General features: G+C 39.2%; 1 protein-coding gene across 3 annotated transcripts; it reads left to right on the top strand.

The window, feature by feature from the left end:
- Window positions 1-888: 888 nt before the first annotated feature.
- On the top strand, window positions 889-7,390 carry ntmt2 (N-terminal Xaa-Pro-Lys N-methyltransferase). Of its 3 annotated transcripts, XM_077220674.1 has the most exons (5): window positions 889-964; window positions 1,085-1,332; window positions 3,988-4,160; window positions 4,978-5,230; window positions 7,000-7,390. In XM_077220674.1, the coding sequence occupies exons 2-5, from the start codon at window positions 1,158-1,160 to the stop codon at window positions 7,254-7,256; spliced, it is 858 nt and encodes a 285-aa protein (XP_077076789.1). In that variant the 5' UTR covers window positions 889-964; window positions 1,085-1,157; the 3' UTR covers window positions 7,257-7,390. The 3 variants fall into 3 exon arrangements, with proteins under 3 accessions (XP_077076789.1, XP_077076790.1, XP_077076788.1); XM_077220675.1 differs by lacking the exon at window positions 889-964 and having other exon boundaries at window positions 1,010-1,332; window positions 5,077-5,230; XM_077220673.1 differs by lacking the exon at window positions 889-964 and having other exon boundaries at window positions 1,010-1,332.
- Window positions 7,391-21,174: the final 13,784 nt, after the last annotated feature.

Here is a 21,174-nt window from a genome sequence, read left to right as displayed (position 1 = left end):
CATTTTTATACAATTTGCTGGACTAACAATTATCTTGCTAAAAAGCAAGTTAAGGCAGGACACCACATTGTTATTTCATGGAATGTTCAATTTAGAAATTTTGGGTTATTTGTCTATATAGGCTAACCTCTCAGACTAGTATAAAGAAAAAAATCCATGATACACATGTAAGTGTTTATTTTATTACACTTTAAATATTTGGATCTGCAAATTTTAACTACAATACTTATCTTAAAAAGCAGTCAAACTAATTATGACAATGTTGGTTCGGGTTTTGTGGACCGACTTTGTAGGATCAACATTATCTATAAACAGAGTTCTCTAATTGCATTGAGTAAGCATTTCCAATTTAAGCAATGGTTCAGTTTTGGTTCACTGAATATCGTACACTAAAGTGATGATGCTTTGGCAATTTATCCAAATATCAAACTGAAATCATATTAGTAACACGGCTCATGAGCTGACATGACTAACGTTAAACATGAGAGGCCTGATATCTTATTAACCTTTTCTCTCTCTCTCTCTCTCTCTCTCTCTCTCTCTGCTTTCTCATAGGATTTGCATGTATAACTATAAAACATTGCATTTTCTCAGTTGCATGTTGCTATTGTAACATACAGTATGGTTACAATGTCAATGCATACAGATTGTAAGCAGCAACAGCATGTTCAGATTAGATCTGTCTTTGATCTTTCCTCACCACCTTAAACTTGTCAGCAATACTGTGTATACAAACTTTAGAAGGCGGTGCTAAGAATAGCTACTACATAAGCCACTTGTCATTAGCTGTGAATGAATGCACAACCTTCTGGGTCATGTGTTGGTATGCACTGATTTGTCATTCTAGATGTGTCTGTGGAACTTAGGAGAAGGAGCTTCTTTGAGAACTGGAGAAGGCACCACCCCTATTCTGAGGCAATCGTACCAGTCCCTTTCTCATTCATCCACCCCAGGCCTAAAGCAGGTGATCTGATAAGATGTGGTAGTTTTAAGGACTCTGCTGAGAAAAGAACACTTAACTGGTCAGTTACAGCTCCTCTGTCAAAGGTTTCCTACTAATATAGCAGCACCGTGGTATCTTCAGCATTTCTTCCAGAGACACCAATTGAGTCACCCGTTACCACATACACTTTGAGTCACTTTGCAGAAGATTCAGAATGTCTGATTCCACCTCCGTCAGGGAGTTTAGCGAGACGCATCAAGCCTTTCGAGACCGCTGGGCGAAGACAGATGATGAGATGTGCAAACACAGTATGTCTTTCCACTTGCACAATACTCTGAGGAAGGAGTTCTTCGCCAGCTACCTGTACCTCCTGGAGAAGATTCCTCTGGGTAAGAAATTTTGGTTACACTGTATTTTACAGTATCTGTACTTACTGAGTGTAAGTACTGTTAATATAAGGTAACATGGGTTAGGTTAAGGAATAGGATCAGGGTTAGTACCAGTTATTGTAATTGCTTTAATAATTCATTGCATCATGCAGAATAAGGCTGTAAAATTAAGTGCTACCGACATTTTTGTGCGAATTATGACCCTTTGAAGTTTCTCAGCCCAAAGCCACACAGTACAAAGATTTTTCAATCTGCATCAATTAATATGTATGTTACTGGCATGTCTCTATCAAAATTACATTTACATATTTGTGATGATAATTTGAGCAGATACTGGTGAACAGCTATGCTTAAACCTCAATATCCAACCGATATTCACTGTACAGTATAGGCCTACATATTGTTCATTCATGCAATCAATGTAGATCCATGTTACTATTTTAAGCATAATTTCGTAAATGTGTATTCATGCTGCATTCTTTACATTCGACTGAATATAAAATAGACTTGATTTGTGCGTTAGCAGCAATGACAGCTGACTTTACAGGCTTTGGAGATGGTAGTTAAGTGTTAAAGGGATAGTTCACCCAAAAATAAAAAATTCTGTCATCATTTACTCCCCCTCAATTTGTTCCAAACCTGAATGAGTTTCTTTCTTCTGTTCAGCAGAAAATAAGATATTTTAAAGAGTATGGGTAACCAAAATGTCAATGGGCCCAGTATTTTTTCCATACTACGGTAGTCAATGGTGCTCCACAACTGTTTGGTTACAAACATTCTTCAAAATATCTTTTTGTGTTCTGTAGAACAAAGAAATTCATACAGTTTTTAAACAACTTGAGGGTGAGTAAATTAAGACAGAATTTTTATTTTTGGGTGATCTATCCCTTTAACACTTAACCACCATCTCCAAAGCCTGTAAAGTTAGCTGTCATTGCTGCTAACACACAAATCAGGTCTATTTTATATTCAGTGGAATACAACCTTTAAGGTTGGTGAAACATTATGAAAAACAAATGTTGGCCTTTAAGCAACCGTGAATATTATTCAATGATTTGGAGTTCATAAACAATTTTGTTTTGTTGTGTTGTTGACGGTAGTCTTTTTTTGATGAATGTGAGCTTGTGTTTTCACTAGTTCACATATTTATTTAATCAGGTGGGTAGTATAAACTGTGGAAACACATAATCCAGTCTGTCAGTGTTACTGTGAGTTGTTGGTTGGATTGAGAGGCCAGATTTCTTTCAACAGACACATCCATTATTTGTATTGTTACTGATGAGCTTCTTTTAAATTATGAAAACAGATATATGAGACACCACAGGTAAATAAATGAATGACCACACAGGTAAAGTAATCTTTAAATAAACATTCAAATATACTTGACAGTTGATATTAAATTACATGTAAAGTAACAATGGGATATTTGAGGTGAAAATAAACATGGTTCAAGTTCAAAATATTTGTAATAGTTTTTTTATTTTATTTAAAACTTATATACTTTGAATGGTATAAACAGTAACCTGACTGAATCTCCTAGGTAAATACTAGCAATAGAGCTTGCTGTTATCATGCTAAAAGTAACTTTTTTAACCATTAGTATTGTTTTAGTAAGCATAAGGAAGAAACTTAAAATAACAATTATTCAATGTTTGTTTTCCCTGGCCCATGCAAAGCATGATGGGAACTATAAATCCCCTGCCAACTTTCAGCAAAGCTGCATTAATGCAAGTGGAAAAAATAGAATAAATGTCTGTTTTGGACTCGATAGCTGAAATTAGCGGGTTGTTTTGTTGCCTCATGACCAATAACGCAAAGCAGATAAAGGTATATATAGAGGACCAAGAAAAAATATACAGGACCAAAATAAAATAGTCCACAAGGAAAAATTGCCCAGTGATACTATTTTCGACTTTGGACTACTTAACTTGTGGTTCACATGACAAACTCTGGCCTACTCACAAATTCAGGATCACAATCCATTCACTCTGCCTGTTCTCTCACTTATAGCACTTCAGCAAGGTCTTCCCGCTAATCATCTGGTGATCTGATGTTTGACTTGAACTTTCCAAGCATGTATTGGCTTAATGACTGGTCTGTCCTTTAAGTGAACAGCCATTTGAGGGAGCAGATGTTCCAGCTGAACTTAATAATGTGGCATTAGACTGATGCTGACAGAGTTTTGCATGTTGAATTGCTTCAAACCATCTAAACCCCTGAATGTGCCAATGACAAAGCATTCCTTGTATGTAGAACAACACTGTCAATATCAACAGTATCAATACATGCAACTTGAAATTTCCGATGTTACGCCATAAACTGAATGAAAACATCCTTGATGCCATCAATAACCGGTACCTTTCAAATAACTAATTATGACTAAATGGTGTTGTGAGAAGAGACACAACTGCATTGAAACTTCTTTTGATAACTGTACACTTTCCCTTGAGATGCTTTGACCCCATGCACAGATGATCTTTAAATATCAATATTTGTATTAATATTAATATTATTATATTCGATTTCGACTAACTGAATTAATGCCTAATTTTTCTCTCTAGCTTGTAAATGTTAAAAATTCTCACAATAAACTGAGTTGTTTAAACAGTTGTGCATTTTTCACTAGTGACTGTCTATATGTTTGTTGCCTTACAGTGAAACTCTATGCAGTGACTTGTGAGTACATTAAAGGGGAGAAGCAGTTTTACTACAGGGCACAGAACTTCTACAAGGATGTCCCGGCGTCAGAAGAGGGCATGATGGGAGATTTTTTGGAGATATCTGAGATTGACCTTGAAGGCTCAAGACAGTTCCTGAAGAAATTTGTTGTATGAAATTTTGCCTTTCTCATTGATACTGAATGTTAATTATTCAGTGTAGTTAATATTGGCTGTATATACAGTACAAGAAGAATGCTGAAATACACTGTAAAAAAAAATGTAAGTAAAACAAGGATAATTGGAGTACATTTTACTAGAAACTTTTTATGTTTTCCTACTTCAAAATGTCATGATTAATTTAATGTGTTACTTGCCATTTCTTTGTAATTACTTGTGAAATGTACTAGTCATTCCTTGTTCAAGTCTATTGTGGTTGTGTCCAAAAGTAAAAAATCTGTTAATCAGTTGAATGTAGTAGGCTACATCAATTTATAAATATCAGACACACAGCCTACACCATAAAAACTGATCAGTTGACTTTTAACTTCAAAAAAGTGAGAAACACATTGCCTTAAAATTATTAAGTAAATAAACGTCATGCATAATGAAAAAATGTAAGTTAAGTGAACTTGACAATTATACATGACTTAATTTTTTCAATTACATATGAAGTGTATTTACTTAATTTAAGGCAACCAGTCTCCTTTTTTAAGTTAATTCAACTGATAAATTTTTATAGTGTATGACAGCAGAAAATTCTTTTCAATTGCATATTGCCTTTGTAGTTTGCTCGCACATACTCTTTAGATACCAAGACATAAAAATCAAAAGAGCATACACCTTTACTTTTTTAACATGTGGTTAATTAACACATCCAAGTTAATAGCATTAGCTTCATGAATAGTGTTCAGCTGTTGTACACTCATTATTATTTTTGAACATCAAAAAGTAAAATATTTTGGGGGTTTTTAATGGTCCTTAATAGGGTCCAGGAAAGGCTGGAACCAAGCGAGCACTTGACTGTGGCTGTGGAATCGGTAGAGTTTCTAAAGGAGTTCTGTTTCCTGTGTTTGAATCCATGGAGATGCTTGACATGATGGAAGATTTCATCCTCCACGCTCATGAGTGTTACCTCGGAGATGACGCAGACCGAGTAGAGGCCTACTACCTTTACAATCTGCAGGAATTCATCCCAGCTACAAACAGATATGATGTCATCTGGATGCAGTGGATTGCCTGTGAGTGAGTGGGTTGCTTGTGACTATTAATTTGTTATACCATGCTGTGTATTTGCAGTAATGGGTTACTTGAATTTACTCCTTTAATTTGACCTTTTTTCTGCCTGCCTACGTCTTATTTTAGTAGTTGCAGGCTATCCTTTTCCATTTTCTGTAATGTGAGGAGCTGTATGCTAGTCAGGGGCTTTTGTTGCAGTATATAGTTTCATCTCCCTGACTGCAGCCTGTGTGTATATTTGACACCGGTGACAGAGATATCTATATGAAACTGCTTAAAACCATATAAAGACTTGAGATAGTGCATGAACTCCTTTTGGTTACAGATTTTTTTTGAGACCTAATTGAAGCAACTCACAATCAACATGTATTATATACCAGGAACTGTATTCTAGTGATTAAGCATATGACTGAAATGGCCATTCAAGAAGAAAAAGTAATACATTAATTAATTATATATAAGCAACAGCAGAAGATTGCCAAGATTTTTATTTATTTATTTATTTTTGACAAGTGTGGCATACACTCACTGGCCACTTTATTAGGTACACCTTGCTAGTACCAGGTTGGACGCCCTTCAGAACTGCCGTAATTCTTCATGGCATAGATTCAACAAGGTGCTGAAAACATTTCTCAGAGATTTTGGTCCATATTGACATGATAGCATCATGCAGTTTCTGCAGATTTGTCGGCTGCACATCCATAATCTAAATCTCCTGTTTCACCACATCCCAAAGGTGCTCTATTGGATTGAGATCTGGTGACTGTGGAGGCCATTTGAGTTTAGTGAACTCATTGTTCAAGAAACCAATTTGAGATGATTTGAGCTTTGTGACATGGCGTGTTATCCTGCTGGAAGTAGCCATCAGAAGATGTGCCCACTGTGGTCATAAAGGGATGGACATGGTCAGCAACAATACTTAGGTATAGGCTGTTGCATTTAAACGTTGCTCAATTTGTAATAAGGGGCTCAAATTGTGCCAAGAATATATCTCTCACACCATTACACCACCTGAACCATTGATAGATGCAGGACGGATCCTACTTTTCAGACCCCACGATCTGAATGTCACAGAAGAAATAGAGACTCATCAGACCAGGCAATGTTATTCCGGTCCTCTGTTGTCCAATTGTGGTCATTGTGAAATGTAGCTTTAGTTTCCTGTTCTAACAGGACTGGCACTGGTGTGTTCTTCTGCTGCTGTAGTCCATCTGCTTCCAGATGCTCTTCTGCATAACCCGGTTGTAACAAGTGGTTAATTTAGTTAATGTTGCCTTTCTATCAGCTTGAACCAGTCTGGCCATTCTCCTCTAACCTCTGGCATCAACAAGACATGTTCGCCCACAGAACTGCTGCCCACTCGATATTTTCTCTTTTTCAGACCATTCTCTGTAAACCCTAGAGATGGTTGTGAGTGAAAATCCCAGAAGATCAGCCATTTCTGAAATACCAGCCTGTCTGGCACCAACAACAATGCCATGTTCAAAGTCACTTAAATCATCTTTCTTTCCCATTCTGATGCTCAGTTCGAACTTCAGCATCTTGACCATGTCTGCACACCTAAATGCATTGAGTTGCAGCCATGTGATTGGTTGACTAAATATTTGCGATATCAAGCAGTTGTAAAGGTGTACCTATAGTAGCCGGAATAATCTGGACAATCTACTGCTGTTGCTTTTGCATGAGCGGTGCCTGTTGTGGACACTTGAAAATTACACACTCTGTTTTTGTCAAGAATTACATCATTCATGAGCCATTTTACATTTCTCAGGTCATCTTACTGATAAGGACCTGATGGAATTTTTAATGCGTGCTAAGGAGAGCTTGAGGCCCAACGGTGTGATTATCATAAAGGATAACATGGCACGGCAGGGCTGCAAGCTGGACCCGATTGACAGCAGCATCATTCGCCACCTGGACATCATGAAGAGCATCATTCAGAAAGCAGGCCTCTCCATATTGGACGTGAAAAAGCAGGAAGGCTTTCCTGAAGCCATCGTACCTGTATGGATGATCGCCATGCACTAAGTGAAAGACATGGGTTAGAAGCAGAAAGTGTTTTTAGATGGATGTGTTGTACATGCACTTAGGTACAGTAGTAGTTGTATATTATAGTCATGTAACATGTCAGAGTTTAGTAATTCAGTGTATGAACATTTGTTTTCCCCCCAAAGTTTTTGCCGTTTTCAGACTGCTGTCATTGTACAGTGTAGTTTCTACTCATATGTTTACTCATATAACATATATAGTGTATACATTTTTACCCATTTAAAATCATGAAGTGCAAAAATTTGATTTTGGCTTTGATCAGAAATCTTTAGTGAAGATTTTGTAAAATATAATTTCCATTTTTGTTGAAATGTAACAGATAGGTGTATATAATTGTCTTGGTATATTTACTGTAGTAAAGTAAAACTAGTTTTTTGGTTGTTTTTTTTTACAAAAATTAATGCTTTTGTCTATGTATTTTTTTGTACAAAAATTTTAATCATTTTGAGTAATAAATTATATATATATATATATATATTTTTTTTACAGTGACATTTCTTTTATTACAACATATCATAACAATAAAAGTCACCGAACCACATTAAGAGATGTCATTATATCTCCGAAATGCTTATATTATGGGAGACTCATTTCCTTTAAACGAAAAAGCCTTCATTATTTTTACATGTGAAATGAGCAAAATATAAAACAACTTATAGCACTAGAGGGTCTTGCTTACAATGCAGAAAATAAGATGAGTATTTGTTGGATATTTCCATGCTCTTGGTGTCTCTGAAAGCAAATATTCTCTTCTTATATTTAAAAAAGGAAGGATAAATAATGTCAACAAGTTCAAAACTTCATTGTATTCCCCAAACCATGAAAAACCGCACTGTTTAGGTAAATGGTTCTCAGATGGTGTCTTCGTAGAGAGGAAGGGAATTATCCCTGGTTTTGACAGACTACTCTTTTGTATCTGCCTTGGGTTCTGCCCAAATCTGTCAGAACGTGTCTGCATAAAGAGCATCACCAAGTCACCTCAAATATTCAGCGTGTAAGCCTCACAAAGATGTCTTGAGCGGTGCAGTGTAAAAATTCAAGCAGGTCCTTTTCTCTATGAATAGACGGTTTGTCAAGAAAAAAAAACACAAATACTCACAGCACGCAATGCAGGCCGTCTGTTCTGTTTTTGAGTGATCTACGCTGGTTCTTTACCAAGCAAATTCCTTGCACTCACGGGATTTTGCAAATACATTTTTCAAGGTTCATAACACCCCCAGGCTGCAGTCGTATTTCTTTCGTAAATCTCTGCAGCCAAATGTCTATTCGCCTATTCAGAAACGGTTAGGGTACCTGACAGTTTCTGCTATCAAGTCTAATCTTTCTCGTTTCCCTCAAAGGCAGTCTGGCAGCTAATGGTCTGTATTAACACAAATAACATTAATAAATTTGGTCATATTAGAGCTGAATTGGGCAAAGCTCCAGGCACAGAGAGTCAAACATAACATTGACAGACAACTGGGAGTGTTGCACTGACACAGGTAATTATAGACAAATGATCTTGTGCCTAGACCTGGCAGTGGACAGCGACATTGAAATTCAGGTTTATTTAATTATTATTTCTCATTTTTCAAAAAGATGAATGCTTATTTGTGGTGTCAAGGTGTATGCAAGTTACTTCAAATCTACTTTTAATCAAATTTAATAAGAATTTATGCTTTTCATAACTAGACTTTAACCCCAAAGTTTAATAACTACAGGCTTGATACCGAGAAAATTGGTCCTCAGGGTGAAATCTGATACAACCAATTGACATATTATGGTTTGTCATTAGGCCAAGAAAAAATAATAAAAAAGTATTTAAATCTAAAAAAATCCCCTTTAAATCATTATGAAGGATTGTGATGATTTGGGGCTGGTTCCTGCCAGAAGAGTGACAGAGTATAGCCTACAACCATAAACATTCAAAGCTTGTTTTCTGGTGCGGACTCTCGAGCTTAGTCTACATGTCAGCTCAAAGGCCAGAGCTCAGTTACACCTACTTTTTATAGGTCATGCTGATATTCAATAGTTTATTTTGCACTACCCCTATCATGTCCTGCTGATAACATCAATTTGATCTCCAAACTGTCCAAACTCTGACAAATTACAGCATGACGGTTTTAAAGGGAATGTAATTTCTAAAATGTCAAATGCCTTCTGGTATCACAGTTTTATTATGCAGAAACTATTATGAGTTGATTCCACACAAATATGCAAACACTGTGGCACTGTCAAATCTTGGAACAGGGCTATCGGGTTGGGTGACCAATGGTGAATGCTTTGGGAACGTTTAAAATATAGACTGTTAAAGCCAGCATGAAACAGCAGTTGCAATCGTTTTTTCATCCCTATTGTGACGTATATTGGAGTGAAATGCTTTTTCGAATAGGAAAAAATTTAGAATCCATCGTTGTGGTTTGCTATTGCTGTGATGTCATGTGAGTGACAGGTTGTCCCGCCCTCGGGCCAGTAAACACATGTCATCAGAGAAGAGTAGAGATGTTATTGCAAGAGAGAGCGGAAGTTATTTTGATTAAGGGCACATAAAGGGGGGGGGGGGGGGGAGATAAGTGCATGGATAAATAATTTACAACAAATATTGCATAAAAATAAGATTTTATAAAAAAAATATAAGAATTGTCTATTTTGATTTCATGGCCATAACTCTTACTCTGGATGGCGCCATTTCATAATCCAGTATTCAATCCAGCCACGGTAATTTCTTTTAACAAGTTTAGCAAAATCAATATTATTACTTTTTCGTACTGTGATTATATTCCACTAACAGTCATTGTAAATATTTTTGTGAAGATTTATACATCTAACTGTACCATAATAGTGTGAAGAAAATAGATAGGCCGTTCAAAGTGAATATTTTCCATATTTGTGGGTCAGTGGGAAAAAAAAGAAATATTTGTATGTTTACCAGCATGCCATGTGACCATTACCAAGAACGGTGAATGTGCATGTGTTGTTAAATTATTTAAATATTATTCTCAGGGGGTATTTTAAGTAAATATTTCAGGTTAAAGAGGATTCGGCTAACAAAATGGTTAGAGAATCCCTGTTTTCGATCATCAGGTTTTGAAATGGATGTTCAGCACCATACTACTTCAGAACTGTCTGGTTCATCAATGCGGTCAGACTAGTACTATTCAGGAGAATGCAGGCCACAGTCACCTTAAAATGTCAGCCGCAAACCACGGCTGCCCCATCAACGATCATGTGACCTTGTTTGGCCTGGCCTGATGTGGTTGATTGGTTGCTGAGGTCAGACATTTGTCCTTGTGACTGGATTGGGCTTTTACAGTGCGGGGGATTAAAATTGACCACACTGGCATAAACCGTAAACATATTTGCCTTTAGATTCGATGCCTGTTTTCCGAATTAGCGCAGCCTCAGCTATCAGTCTGACTATTAACATGTGTTAGTCCTGCCACAACTAAGCCAGAAGGTTGTTTTGTGTGCCGTATCCCAGTTTAAGTGAGAGGAAAACATTGCTATTTCACTACTTTGCAGGGGTCTTCCAGCACAATTATGCCAAAGAAAGGAAGGAAATTATGTGTGCAAGCCCATTAACTAACTCAAGCTAATTAGCTATACAGCTAGCACCTAATTCAATGTCGTTGTACAAAGTTTAATTGTAAACCCACCCAATTTGATTCAAAGGAGTGGGTGACATAACACAATCTGTCTCTTGTAATCTGTTGGTTTTGCTCTTTGTGAAAAACTTGTATAATCACCTTGTAGGCATTTTCTTTTCCTCTCAGGCTTTGGAAGAATAATTCCTCATGCTGGTTTCAATTCACTAACCTTTCAGATCACATTATAATGAGCCAAAATAACTCTCACATGCACACTGTGTCTGCCCGAACCGTTTTCCACCAAAGCCACTCAGGTTCATGATTCACTATTGCTTTCCACAGCAAGAGGGGGGAGATGTTTTTGTTGTTAAGAACAATCTCTTCCATTTCAGATTGTTCTGTGGTGAACTGCAGCTTGGCTCGTGAGAGCAAATCACCATGAAAGAAAATAAATAAGAGGGTAAAATATAGAGAGAGCCTAGGAAAGCCATTAAATCTAACTGGACCAAAAAAAAAAAAAAAGAGTGGACGAAGCGGCAGGTATTTCCTGCTTCTTGATCTTCTGAAGCTGAGCTCATTTTCCCCCACTGGGGGTTCAGCCTTGGTTCGTATAATAACTTGTTGGATAATGCCAGCAGACTATTATTCATTTTTCTTTGGGAGGAGAATAGTTTGGAGGAAAAAATTACATGACTTAAAATAAATGTCTGGTAATCTGTATATCATCTTGATTTTAATATGTTTAGCATGGAAATATATGTTGGATGTATACATTTAAATTCAAGGTTACAGTACTGGTTAAGAAATCCCTGTGATATGGATGTCATGGATTGCATCCGGTACAGAAAAAAATGATCAGATTCATGCAGTGTGTTAGTCAAACCTGCTCATGGTTGATTTCCTCATAGACACCATAGGGCATATATATATTATAAATGTAATTATATACATATATAAGAACATAAACATGATGGCCAGTGAGTGAACTGACTTTGAATAAGATACACTTCTTGCCCTTTCACCACTGTGCCCTTCAGTGCAGTACTTGTAATGTACTGCAAGTCACTTAAAACAACAAAAGAAATCTGTTAAACAACCACCAACATCATTGAATACATTTAGGCCTAATGCAATTACATTCACAGCTCACAGCATGTTGATTCATTTTCATTCATTTCACATTGGTTGGCTCCAACCAAAGAATGCTGAATTTTCCTAAGCAAACAGCCATCTCTCGGCCACAGCAAAGCCCTTTCTAATGAGAGAGCAGCTCGCTCATCAATTTCAAGTACGATTTATGAACCGAGCTGAGAAATATGACTTTAATAATGGTAACAAATGGCAGAGCTGCTGTCGGGATTGGCACATGTAGCGAGGCCGAAGCTATAGAGGAAAATAACACCCTAAGGCCAACCACTTTTTGGCAAAGTCATTCTAATGAACTGTGAAAATGCTTTGCAGTGTGTCAGATATGGGCACCGCAGAAACTGGCTCTATAAACTCCTGATTAAACTACAGTTTCTGTGGCTTTGCCATCGTTTAACTGTGTTACAGGCTCTGTTGTAGTCATAATTGTGGGTGCAGAGGTTAACAGAAATATGGAGATGGCTCTGCCTGGCGCTAGTGAACCTCAGACATGGTCTTGTGCAGTTACTATTTTTAAAGATCCAAATGGAACCTGGAGTTTTAAAAACGGGCTGGAAATCAGTTTCTTTGCTATTCCTACACCAAATTTGGAATGTGTGAAAGGATTAGGACATGCACTGGCTGGAGAAATTGCGCTGACAGCTCACCGCATTTTCCATGCCCACGTCTTAGGACAATTTGACTGGAACAATTTTAGTTTTATTACTCGGGATGTATTAAGCTAATCCAAACAATGTCAGGAAAATGTATGTAGTCATTTCCCATCAATGACTTCCATCTAATCCTTATTATCTATTCTTAAACCCCTGTTCAGTGACCATATTAACTCCAATAGTTTAATGGCATAAATTAAAATGCAGACACCGTGCAGATTCTTAACATAAATGGTCATATTTTATGAGTCTCTCTCACCAGGGAAGAGATGTTGTTCATTGTCACATGACGTTAAAGAATACCGACAACTCCTGAATCCTCTGGCTTTGACTCAGCTCCACATCCCACACAAACACATCTTGTTGGCAGATGTGGCGACACCACAAACACTTCAAAGTGCCTGCACTTAGACCTTCTCCATGCACTGACGCCAACTGTAAAAAGTGCCGGACATATGGGTTGGAAAATATTAAACCCTTCAAACAGTGACTGGGCAGCCTACTCTTGTTAGGAGAAAATATTTTTATTACTCATCATTTAGTGCTGTTGAGTGCAAATTGTGACAAAAGACCTTCATGAGTCATCATCACTGCAAAGCAAAGCTGACAGAAGGGAACAGATCTGAGTTACACGATATCACACTGTGTTAAATGGAGCTAGTACATATTGAGGGAAAGAGATCGTTAGGGTAAAAGTAAAAATGGCCCGTTTACACAAAAAACAACAATTATATAAATTACTATAACTATATTTGTGTTCACACCGACAGACGATAAAGTTGTTTATTATAGCTTATGCTGCTTTAAATGCTTAAAGTCCAGTGTTTTACTGTTCATAAGCTATAAAAAATAGGGTAACACATATTTTTAAGGCTTGGTGGGCTTTAATAATGGAGTTAGTTACTTGTAATTATGCATAATTTACTGTTGTTATTATAGTAAGTGTTTGTAGTAACATGTAACTACCTAACCTTAAAATAAAGTGTTACCAAAAATTTCTAAAAGTGATTCCAAAGATAGGCTATCGTTCCTCTGTCCTTATCGTTATCCACCATATTTTGCAATGCATAATAATTCTGTGAATGTGCGGGGTCATTAGCCTCTAGGTAAATAACTAAAAAATTGACAGTAAAAAATAGCAAAACTTTTTGCACTACAAACTGTAACCAAGTCTTGAAGCAACAAAACTGACACTGGTAGGTCACAAATGTAGTACATCCAGATGACATTCATAATACAATTCATAAGAAGTAATTACTGTGAAGTAATTACTTGTTCATTAGAAAAATATACGATTTCTGTATGCCATTTCAGATTTCAGATGTAGAGTTTTTAAATGATTTGTTTCTCCCATGACTAGCTATATGAAAGTAGCGCCGGTTTCATTTACCCGGAGCGGTCTGATATACAGTGTTGCCATGGGTGAATGTGAAATTAATAAGAAATATCAGAACACTGGATTGAACGATTGACCAATCAGAATCAAGTATTCCAGAGCCCTGTGTCAGCAGTTACCTTGAGTCAATCAGTTAATACAATGCAGCTGTAACAGAGATGCAGTGTGAAAGCCGTGGGTTGCTGGAGCTCTAGGGCTCTCTTAGTATTTTCCCATGAACATGAAGCAAAAGCACAGTATTTTCTTCCTGTTGTGGTGAGAGGCAACAGGGAGACATCTTATTCAATCTGACATCTCAGGGGACAGACTTTTTTTTTTTTTAAACCTCTTCAAAGCTCTTGAGTGACTCTAAAGTTTGGGTTGATGTAATCGCACATGGCAAACAATGAGAAAATCTCTCCTCTTGAATATCGCACCATGGACATGCATGCATTGGTTCACTTGTAACTGAAAACACCCGTAGACACGCTTTACAAACAGACAGATCTCCATCAGGGAAGAAAAATTAAGTGCGGGAAGTAAAAATGTAATGTTTTTTTCCCCCTGAGTGACAGTTCATTAGCAGGCCATTGAGATCTGATTCCATCTGTTTCTGTCACTCTCAGTTATTTTTCATTTGGACCGAATGAACAAGGAAAAATAGTGGCTTAACCTCATTAACTCCATAAGAGGTTTGTTTCCCATTAAGTCAAGTCAAGTCAAATATATTTATATAGCGCTTTTCACAATACAGATTGTATCAAAGCTGCTTCACAGTATCAATCAAAACAACTTAATGTTTGTTTATTACTGGAAAAAAAACATACAAGTTTGGTAGAGCTGATCAATGGTATGATTGGTTAATTAATTTGAATATCCCCAACTGAGCAAGCCAAAGGCAACAGTGGCAAGGAACCGAAAAACTCCATCCAGTGACCTAATGGTGTCCTAACACCCCATCAGGTGACCCAATGGAGAAAAAAAACCTTGGGAGAACCCAGGCTCAGTCGGGGGCCAGTTCTCCTCTGGCGTTTATGAACTAGAGGCCGAATTTACAGTAACTGTAAGATAAAAAATGTATATGAATGCCTGGCTAAATAGATGCGTCTTCAGTCTAGTTTTAAACTGGGAGAGCGAGTCTGAGAAACGAACAATATCAGGAAGGCTATTCCAGAGCTTCGGAGCTAAATGTGAAAATGCTCTGCCTCCTTTGGTGGATCTGGATATCCTAGGAATGACCAGAAACCTCGAATCTAGTGATCTTAAAGAGCGCGATGGATTGTAAGGCGATAGAAGATCCGTTAAATAGACTGGAGCTAAACCATTTAGAGCTTTATAAGTCAAAAGCAATACCTTGTAATTAATACGGAACTTTATAGGTAACCAATGAAGTGATGATAAAATCGGTGTTATATGATCATATTTTCTTAATCTAGTAAGAACTCTAGCGGCTGCATTTTGGACTAACTGTAGCTTGTTTATTGAAGATGCAGGACAACCAGCTAATAAAGCATTACAGTAATCTAGTCTCGAGGTCATGAATGCATGAACTAACTTTTCTGCATCAGAGACTGATAGCATATTACGTAGCTTAGCAATGTTTCTAAGGTGGAAAAAGGCTGTTTTTGTAACATATGAAATATGCTTTTCAAAAGACAGGTTGCAGTCTAATGTAACGCCCAGGTCTTTTACTGTAGCGGATAGAGTAACAGGGCATCCTACTATGTTAAAGTCGTGCTGTGAAAGGTTTTGTGGACGGTTTTTAGAACCGATAAGTATTACCTCTGTCTTGTCTGGATTTAATAAAAGAACATTAGTGCCTAAATGAAGTTTTTCCAAGTGAATCGTCATAGATGGGACCCTCGGGGCACACTTTCAGTTGGGAAATGATTTACCTATTTAGTGTCAACATGTGTTTACTGAATGTGTGTGTTTCTGAATGTGCTTCCTTTGCCATTTTCATTGTCTTTATTAACAATGTCCATTTAATGTTTTTGGTTTTTAATTATCCTTATTGGGGACAATTAATTTGCAGTTAATCTGATTAAAAGGATTTCTTTCTTTCTCTTTTCTCTCAATATTGAAATTGTAGTTTAAAATAAAAATATAATAGAAAAAAATAATTAATTAAATATTAGATAATAAAAAATAATAATAATAAATAATTGATTGACAGTTTTATGTGTTTAGTGTGTGTTTCTTTTACATATTATGTTTTCTAACCTATGTTTCTTTTTTGCCTTTTTTTATCTAGACTGTATGAAACTCCCATAGCAGCATTAATAGTGTCATCACCAGAGAGATTTTACTAGACTCTGGTACTTTTATAGTCCTGCTAGACATCATACACTAAACAAACAGCTGCAACACCACACCATAAATATGTAGCAAATTAAACAAGTTCAGGATGTCACAGGAAAATTGGTGAAGTTAGGCATGTTTTGTATACATATAACTTACACTAAAATAAAGACAGATGCCTTTCGTTTCCCTTCTCTTCGAATTCAACTTAGCTAAAGCAAAACCACATTTTCAGGGTCCCTCACTGGCTGCATGTCGGGGGGGTAGTTTACCTTCACAAAGTCTCTTGACAGTGTCAGGCTATTGTACGTAATGAGAAGTGCCAGAGGTTGGAGGCAGATTGACGTGTATCCTCCACACTGTATATTCACTGATGAAAACATGTCAGCCATGGCTGCCAGGACTGGATAATTAGATGACTTGCCACCCACTTAAGGACACTGCTGTATGAATGAACATTAGTCCTACTGAGGAGGATGCAATTTTTCAAAATTGTTTGGATTAAATTCACCATTCATATGGTAATTGTTCAGTGTAAGCTGTCTGCCATATTGGAACAGTCAAAGCCAGTCCGTGAACATTCGGGAGCAAGTTGACTGTGTCTGAGACCATAGTTAGACAAATGTATGAATACCTATATCTGTAATAGAGTTTCCCGAACTAACATAATACAACAAGACAAATGCGTCAACTAACACGACCTTAAAAAAGTTACCACTGTAAAAGTATATATACTAAAGTACTATATCTCGGCGGTTTCACAACCAGAAGCTGCGCAGCAATGTTTTGGCATCATTCATTCTTGAGGTCCGTCAGAAATTTTCGTACATGCGTTTTTTTCGTATTCGTCATCTGGTGGCTATGAATTGTCGAAACACCTCTGAAAATGCTTGCAGATGCGAAAAACCAGAAAATCAAATCCGATCCGAATTTTTTTATGACAGACGAAAGTTTGGTAGACAGTGTGTGTCACGACACGAACACAAATTGATAGATCCAAGTGCAGTATTTAATAGGGTAATCCGTAATCGTAGGTCATCCAGGTAAAGGGTCAAAATCATACAATCAAGGCAGTCCAAAACAAGAAACAAACAGGCAAAAGATCTTCGAAGTGCTGGTAACATTAAACAAGGATTCCATGACAGTGAATGAAACAGACAGGGTATAAATAGGCAGATACTAACAAGGTGACGGGAAACCAACCTATGGGTTAAATAGCAATATGCCATCTTGGCAGCAGGAGTTGGCAGTCATGGTGCGAGCGTAGCCGAAGGTTTCAGCTACCGGTCTCCCATGGCAGATAACTGAGCAGAAGAACCGTCTCAGGATCAACGGTCAGGGATCAACACCCAGTCAGCGGGTACTGCGGGGCAACCCATCACTGCTCCAGCTGTCGCACATTTGTGCTCCGCTGGTGCTTGCAGTGCTGGGTCCAGAGGTGGATGCTTTGTTCTGGGCATGCACTCATCCACTAACTTTTTGCCTCGGCGTTTGACGTTTCAAGCAACTACGTTGGAATTGTCTGAAAAAAACTCTCAGCGACTGGCAACTCGGGAGCCCCCTGCAAATAGGGGTGCTGTCGTTGCTCGGCAGGGCTCGCGTTCTAGGCAGGCGCGTCCCGGTCGTCATCCTGCTACTGCCTCCCAACTGGGTCTGGCATGTTGGAATGTCCGTTCTCTCGGGGTGACTTCCTGTCTTGACGGAGTCCATCCCCAGAAGTCTGCTGTTATAGACAGGGAACTTCTACGACTCAGGCTGGACATCGCAGCATTAAGCGAGACGTGGCCCACTGGAAGTGGCTCTGTACGTGAAGCTAACTTCACGTTTTACTGGACTGGCTATCCCGACAATGAAAGACCAAAGCATGGAGATGGTTTTGCCATCTGCAACAAGCTGCTCTGTTTCACTGAAACTCCCATCTCCATCTCTCCCAGGCTGTCGTCACTTCGACCGCACACCACCGCGGGTCCAGTGACATTACTTTCTACCTACGCCCTGACCCTAACTGCGCCAGACGATCAGAAAGATTCTTTCTATCTCCTGTTGAGTGAAACTCTTTCCAACATTAGTCGTGGCCACCACATAGTCATCCTTGGCGATTTCAATGCTCGTGTGGGCAGACGGGCTTGGTCCACATGGTGTGGGCTCAATTAACGACAATGGACAGCGCCTCCTTGAGCTTTGCGCTTCACATAAGCTGTGCATTCCATCATCCTTTTTTGAAGGCTCAATATGGTCCAAGATGACATGGCAACACCCATGCTCTAAACGCTGGCATCAACTTGACCATGTGATCATCCAAAAAACTCACCTTCAGGACCTCACTCATGTCAGGTCTGTGCCATTTGCTGACTGTGACACAGATCATTCACTTGTGCGCTGCAAGATTAAACTCAAACCCAAGAGAATCCACCGCTCTCATCCAAAGCCATCTCCGACGTTCGACATCCTTGCAACCAAGTCAAAGGAAAACTGCCAACAATTTCAGGCTTCGCTGCAAGCCAATTTTGTTCTGTCCACCCCCACCCAGGATGCTACATCGGCCTGGCTGCGCTTTCGTAACATAGTTATGGATTGCGCATTCTCCAGCTTCGGCAGACGCACCCGAAAACAGCCCGACTGGTTTAGGTGTCATGCAGACATTCTCCTTCCATCTCTTGCGGATAAGCGTGCGGCACGACTGGCCGTCAAACAAGACTCCTCCCCTCATACCATTGCTCATTGGAAACAGCCCCGTTCAGAGGTGCAGCGCCTAACACGGGAGGCAAAACACCTCTACTGGGAAAGCATCTGCAGGCATGTAGAACATTGCTCCGCCACTGGTAATATTGGTGGTATGTACCAGGGGCTAAAGCAAGCTCTAGGTCCTCCTGTGAAGAAGTCCTCCCCTCTACGATCTTCAACAGGTGAAATGCTCACAAACCTTGAAGATCAGCTAAATCGCTGGGTGGAACACTACAGCTCACTGTATGCTGAGCCTGTAACAGCTAGTGAAGCTGCTATAGTATCTGCTGTTCCACAACTTCCAATCATGCTCGACCTTGATAACAACATCTCTCTCTATGAGGTTATAAAAACCATCAGCCTTCTCAAGAACAACAAAGCCCCTGATGTGGATAGGCTTCCACCTGAAATCTTCTTAAGTGGTGGCAACACACTTGCCGTGGAACTCCATCACCCCTTTTAAACTTGCATGAATGAAGGCACCATCCAAGACGAATTACGTAACGCTAACATCGTTACTCTGTATAAGAACAAAGGGGATCGCTGCGACTGCAACAACTACCGTGGCATAGCTCTTCTCTCCCAGCCTGCCAAGGTCTTAGCCCGCCTCATCCTCCCACGCGTACAGATTATTGCAAATAGGATACTCCCGGAGAGTCAATGCGGCTTCCGTCCTGGTCGATCAACCATAGACATGATTTTCTCAGTTCGTCAAATCCAAGAGAAATGCATTGAGCAAGGTCAGCCCCTGTATGCAGTCTTTGTCGATCTGACAAAGGCCTTTGACTATGTCAGCAGGTTCGGCCTCTTTACCATCCTCCGTCAACTGGGCTGTCCTCCCAAACTCTTGAAAATCATACAAGAATTTCATGTTCTTATGAAGGCAACAATACAGTTCGAGGGCTCTCGTTATAAGGAATTTCCAATTTTCTGTGGTGTAAAGTAAGGTTGCGTTCTGGCTCCAACTCTCTTTGGTATATTCTTCTCCGCTGTCTTGCGCCGAGCTTTCCCTGTCCCATCTGGAGCGTTACTTCACACACGCAGCTCTGGCAATCTCCTCAACCTGGCAAGACTTCGTGCAAAAACAAATATCAACCTCGTCCATATCCAGGAACTCCTATATGCAGATGATGCCACTTTCCTTGCCAAATCTGAGACCGAGCTGCAGGCTATATCCCCTTCCTTTGCTGTTGCTGTTTGGAGTTTGGATTGAAGATCAGCCTGGGAAAAACAGTGGTCTTTGCCCAACCTGCTATGCTCTCACCCGCAATCACTATCAACAACAGCGTACTGACAAACGTCACAAAGTTCACTTATCTGGGTTCCACAGTCGACACCTCCAACAGTCTAGACTGCGAATTGGACATCCGAATTGGGAAAGCATCAACAACTTTCGGCAGGCTTAGCGAGAGAGTATGGAAGAACAATTCTCTGTCTCTCTACCTAAAAGTCCAAGTTTACGAGGCCTGTATTCTCAGCACTCTCCTGTACGGCAGTGATACTTGGTGCACCTACCGCAGACATGAACATCGTCTGAACACCTTTCACTTTCGCTGTCTGCGCTCAATTATAGGCATAACTTGGAAGGATCATGTTCCAAATTCGGTTATCCTTTCCAAGAACAAAAGACCACAGACCTCTACACTATGTTGCGCACCCGTTGCTTACGCTGGGCTGGCCACACTTACCGCATGGAAGAAAACCGGTTACAGAAAGCAATTTTGTATGGCGAAATGGCTGATGCCCCTCGCCCAGTCGGCCGGCCGAAGCTCCGTTACAAGGATGTCCTGAAGCGTGACCTTCAGTCATTCGGCCTTCCAAGCGAGAACTGGGAAACGCTTGCTGGTGACCGAGCAATGTGGCACGCCTCCATAAGATCTGGTGTCAAAAGATCTTGCCAGCAGTACAAAGACTTCCTCGACAGTAGAAGACTGAAGCTCCATACCAATCGTCGTTCTCGACGCTAAGGGCCTTAATGAATGAATGAATGAATGAACAAGGTGATGGGAAACAGCTGTGTGCAATGATCAATGAGTGACAGAACAGGATTATGGGAAATGTAGTATATTGAATGACACCATGGTAAAAGAGGACCTCTGGTGGTTAACCAGGAAAACACAAACCAGACACTG

This window comes from Siphateles boraxobius, unplaced genomic scaffold (genome assembly GCF_051911475.1).
Source record: "Siphateles boraxobius isolate OS27281-9 unplaced genomic scaffold, OSU_SipBor_1 8, whole genome shotgun sequence".
Lineage (NCBI taxonomy): Eukaryota > Metazoa > Chordata > Actinopteri > Cypriniformes > Leuciscidae > Siphateles > Siphateles boraxobius.
This window is presented reverse-complemented; position numbering and strand designations above follow the sequence as displayed.

Excerpts from the sequence above, each read along its gene's own strand:
- ntmt2 (XM_077220674.1), top strand. The coding sequence starts at position 1,158 with ATGTCTGATTCCACCTCCGTCAGGGAGTTTAGCGAGACGCATCAAGCC. Across the intron at positions 1,333-3,987 it reads CCTGGAGAAGATTCCTCTGG|TGAAACTCTATGCAGTGACT; the intron begins GTAAGAAATTTT and ends GTTGCCTTACAG. Across the intron at positions 4,161-4,977 it reads AGTTCCTGAAGAAATTTGTT|GGTCCAGGAAAGGCTGGAAC; the intron begins GTATGAAATTTT and ends GGTCCTTAATAG.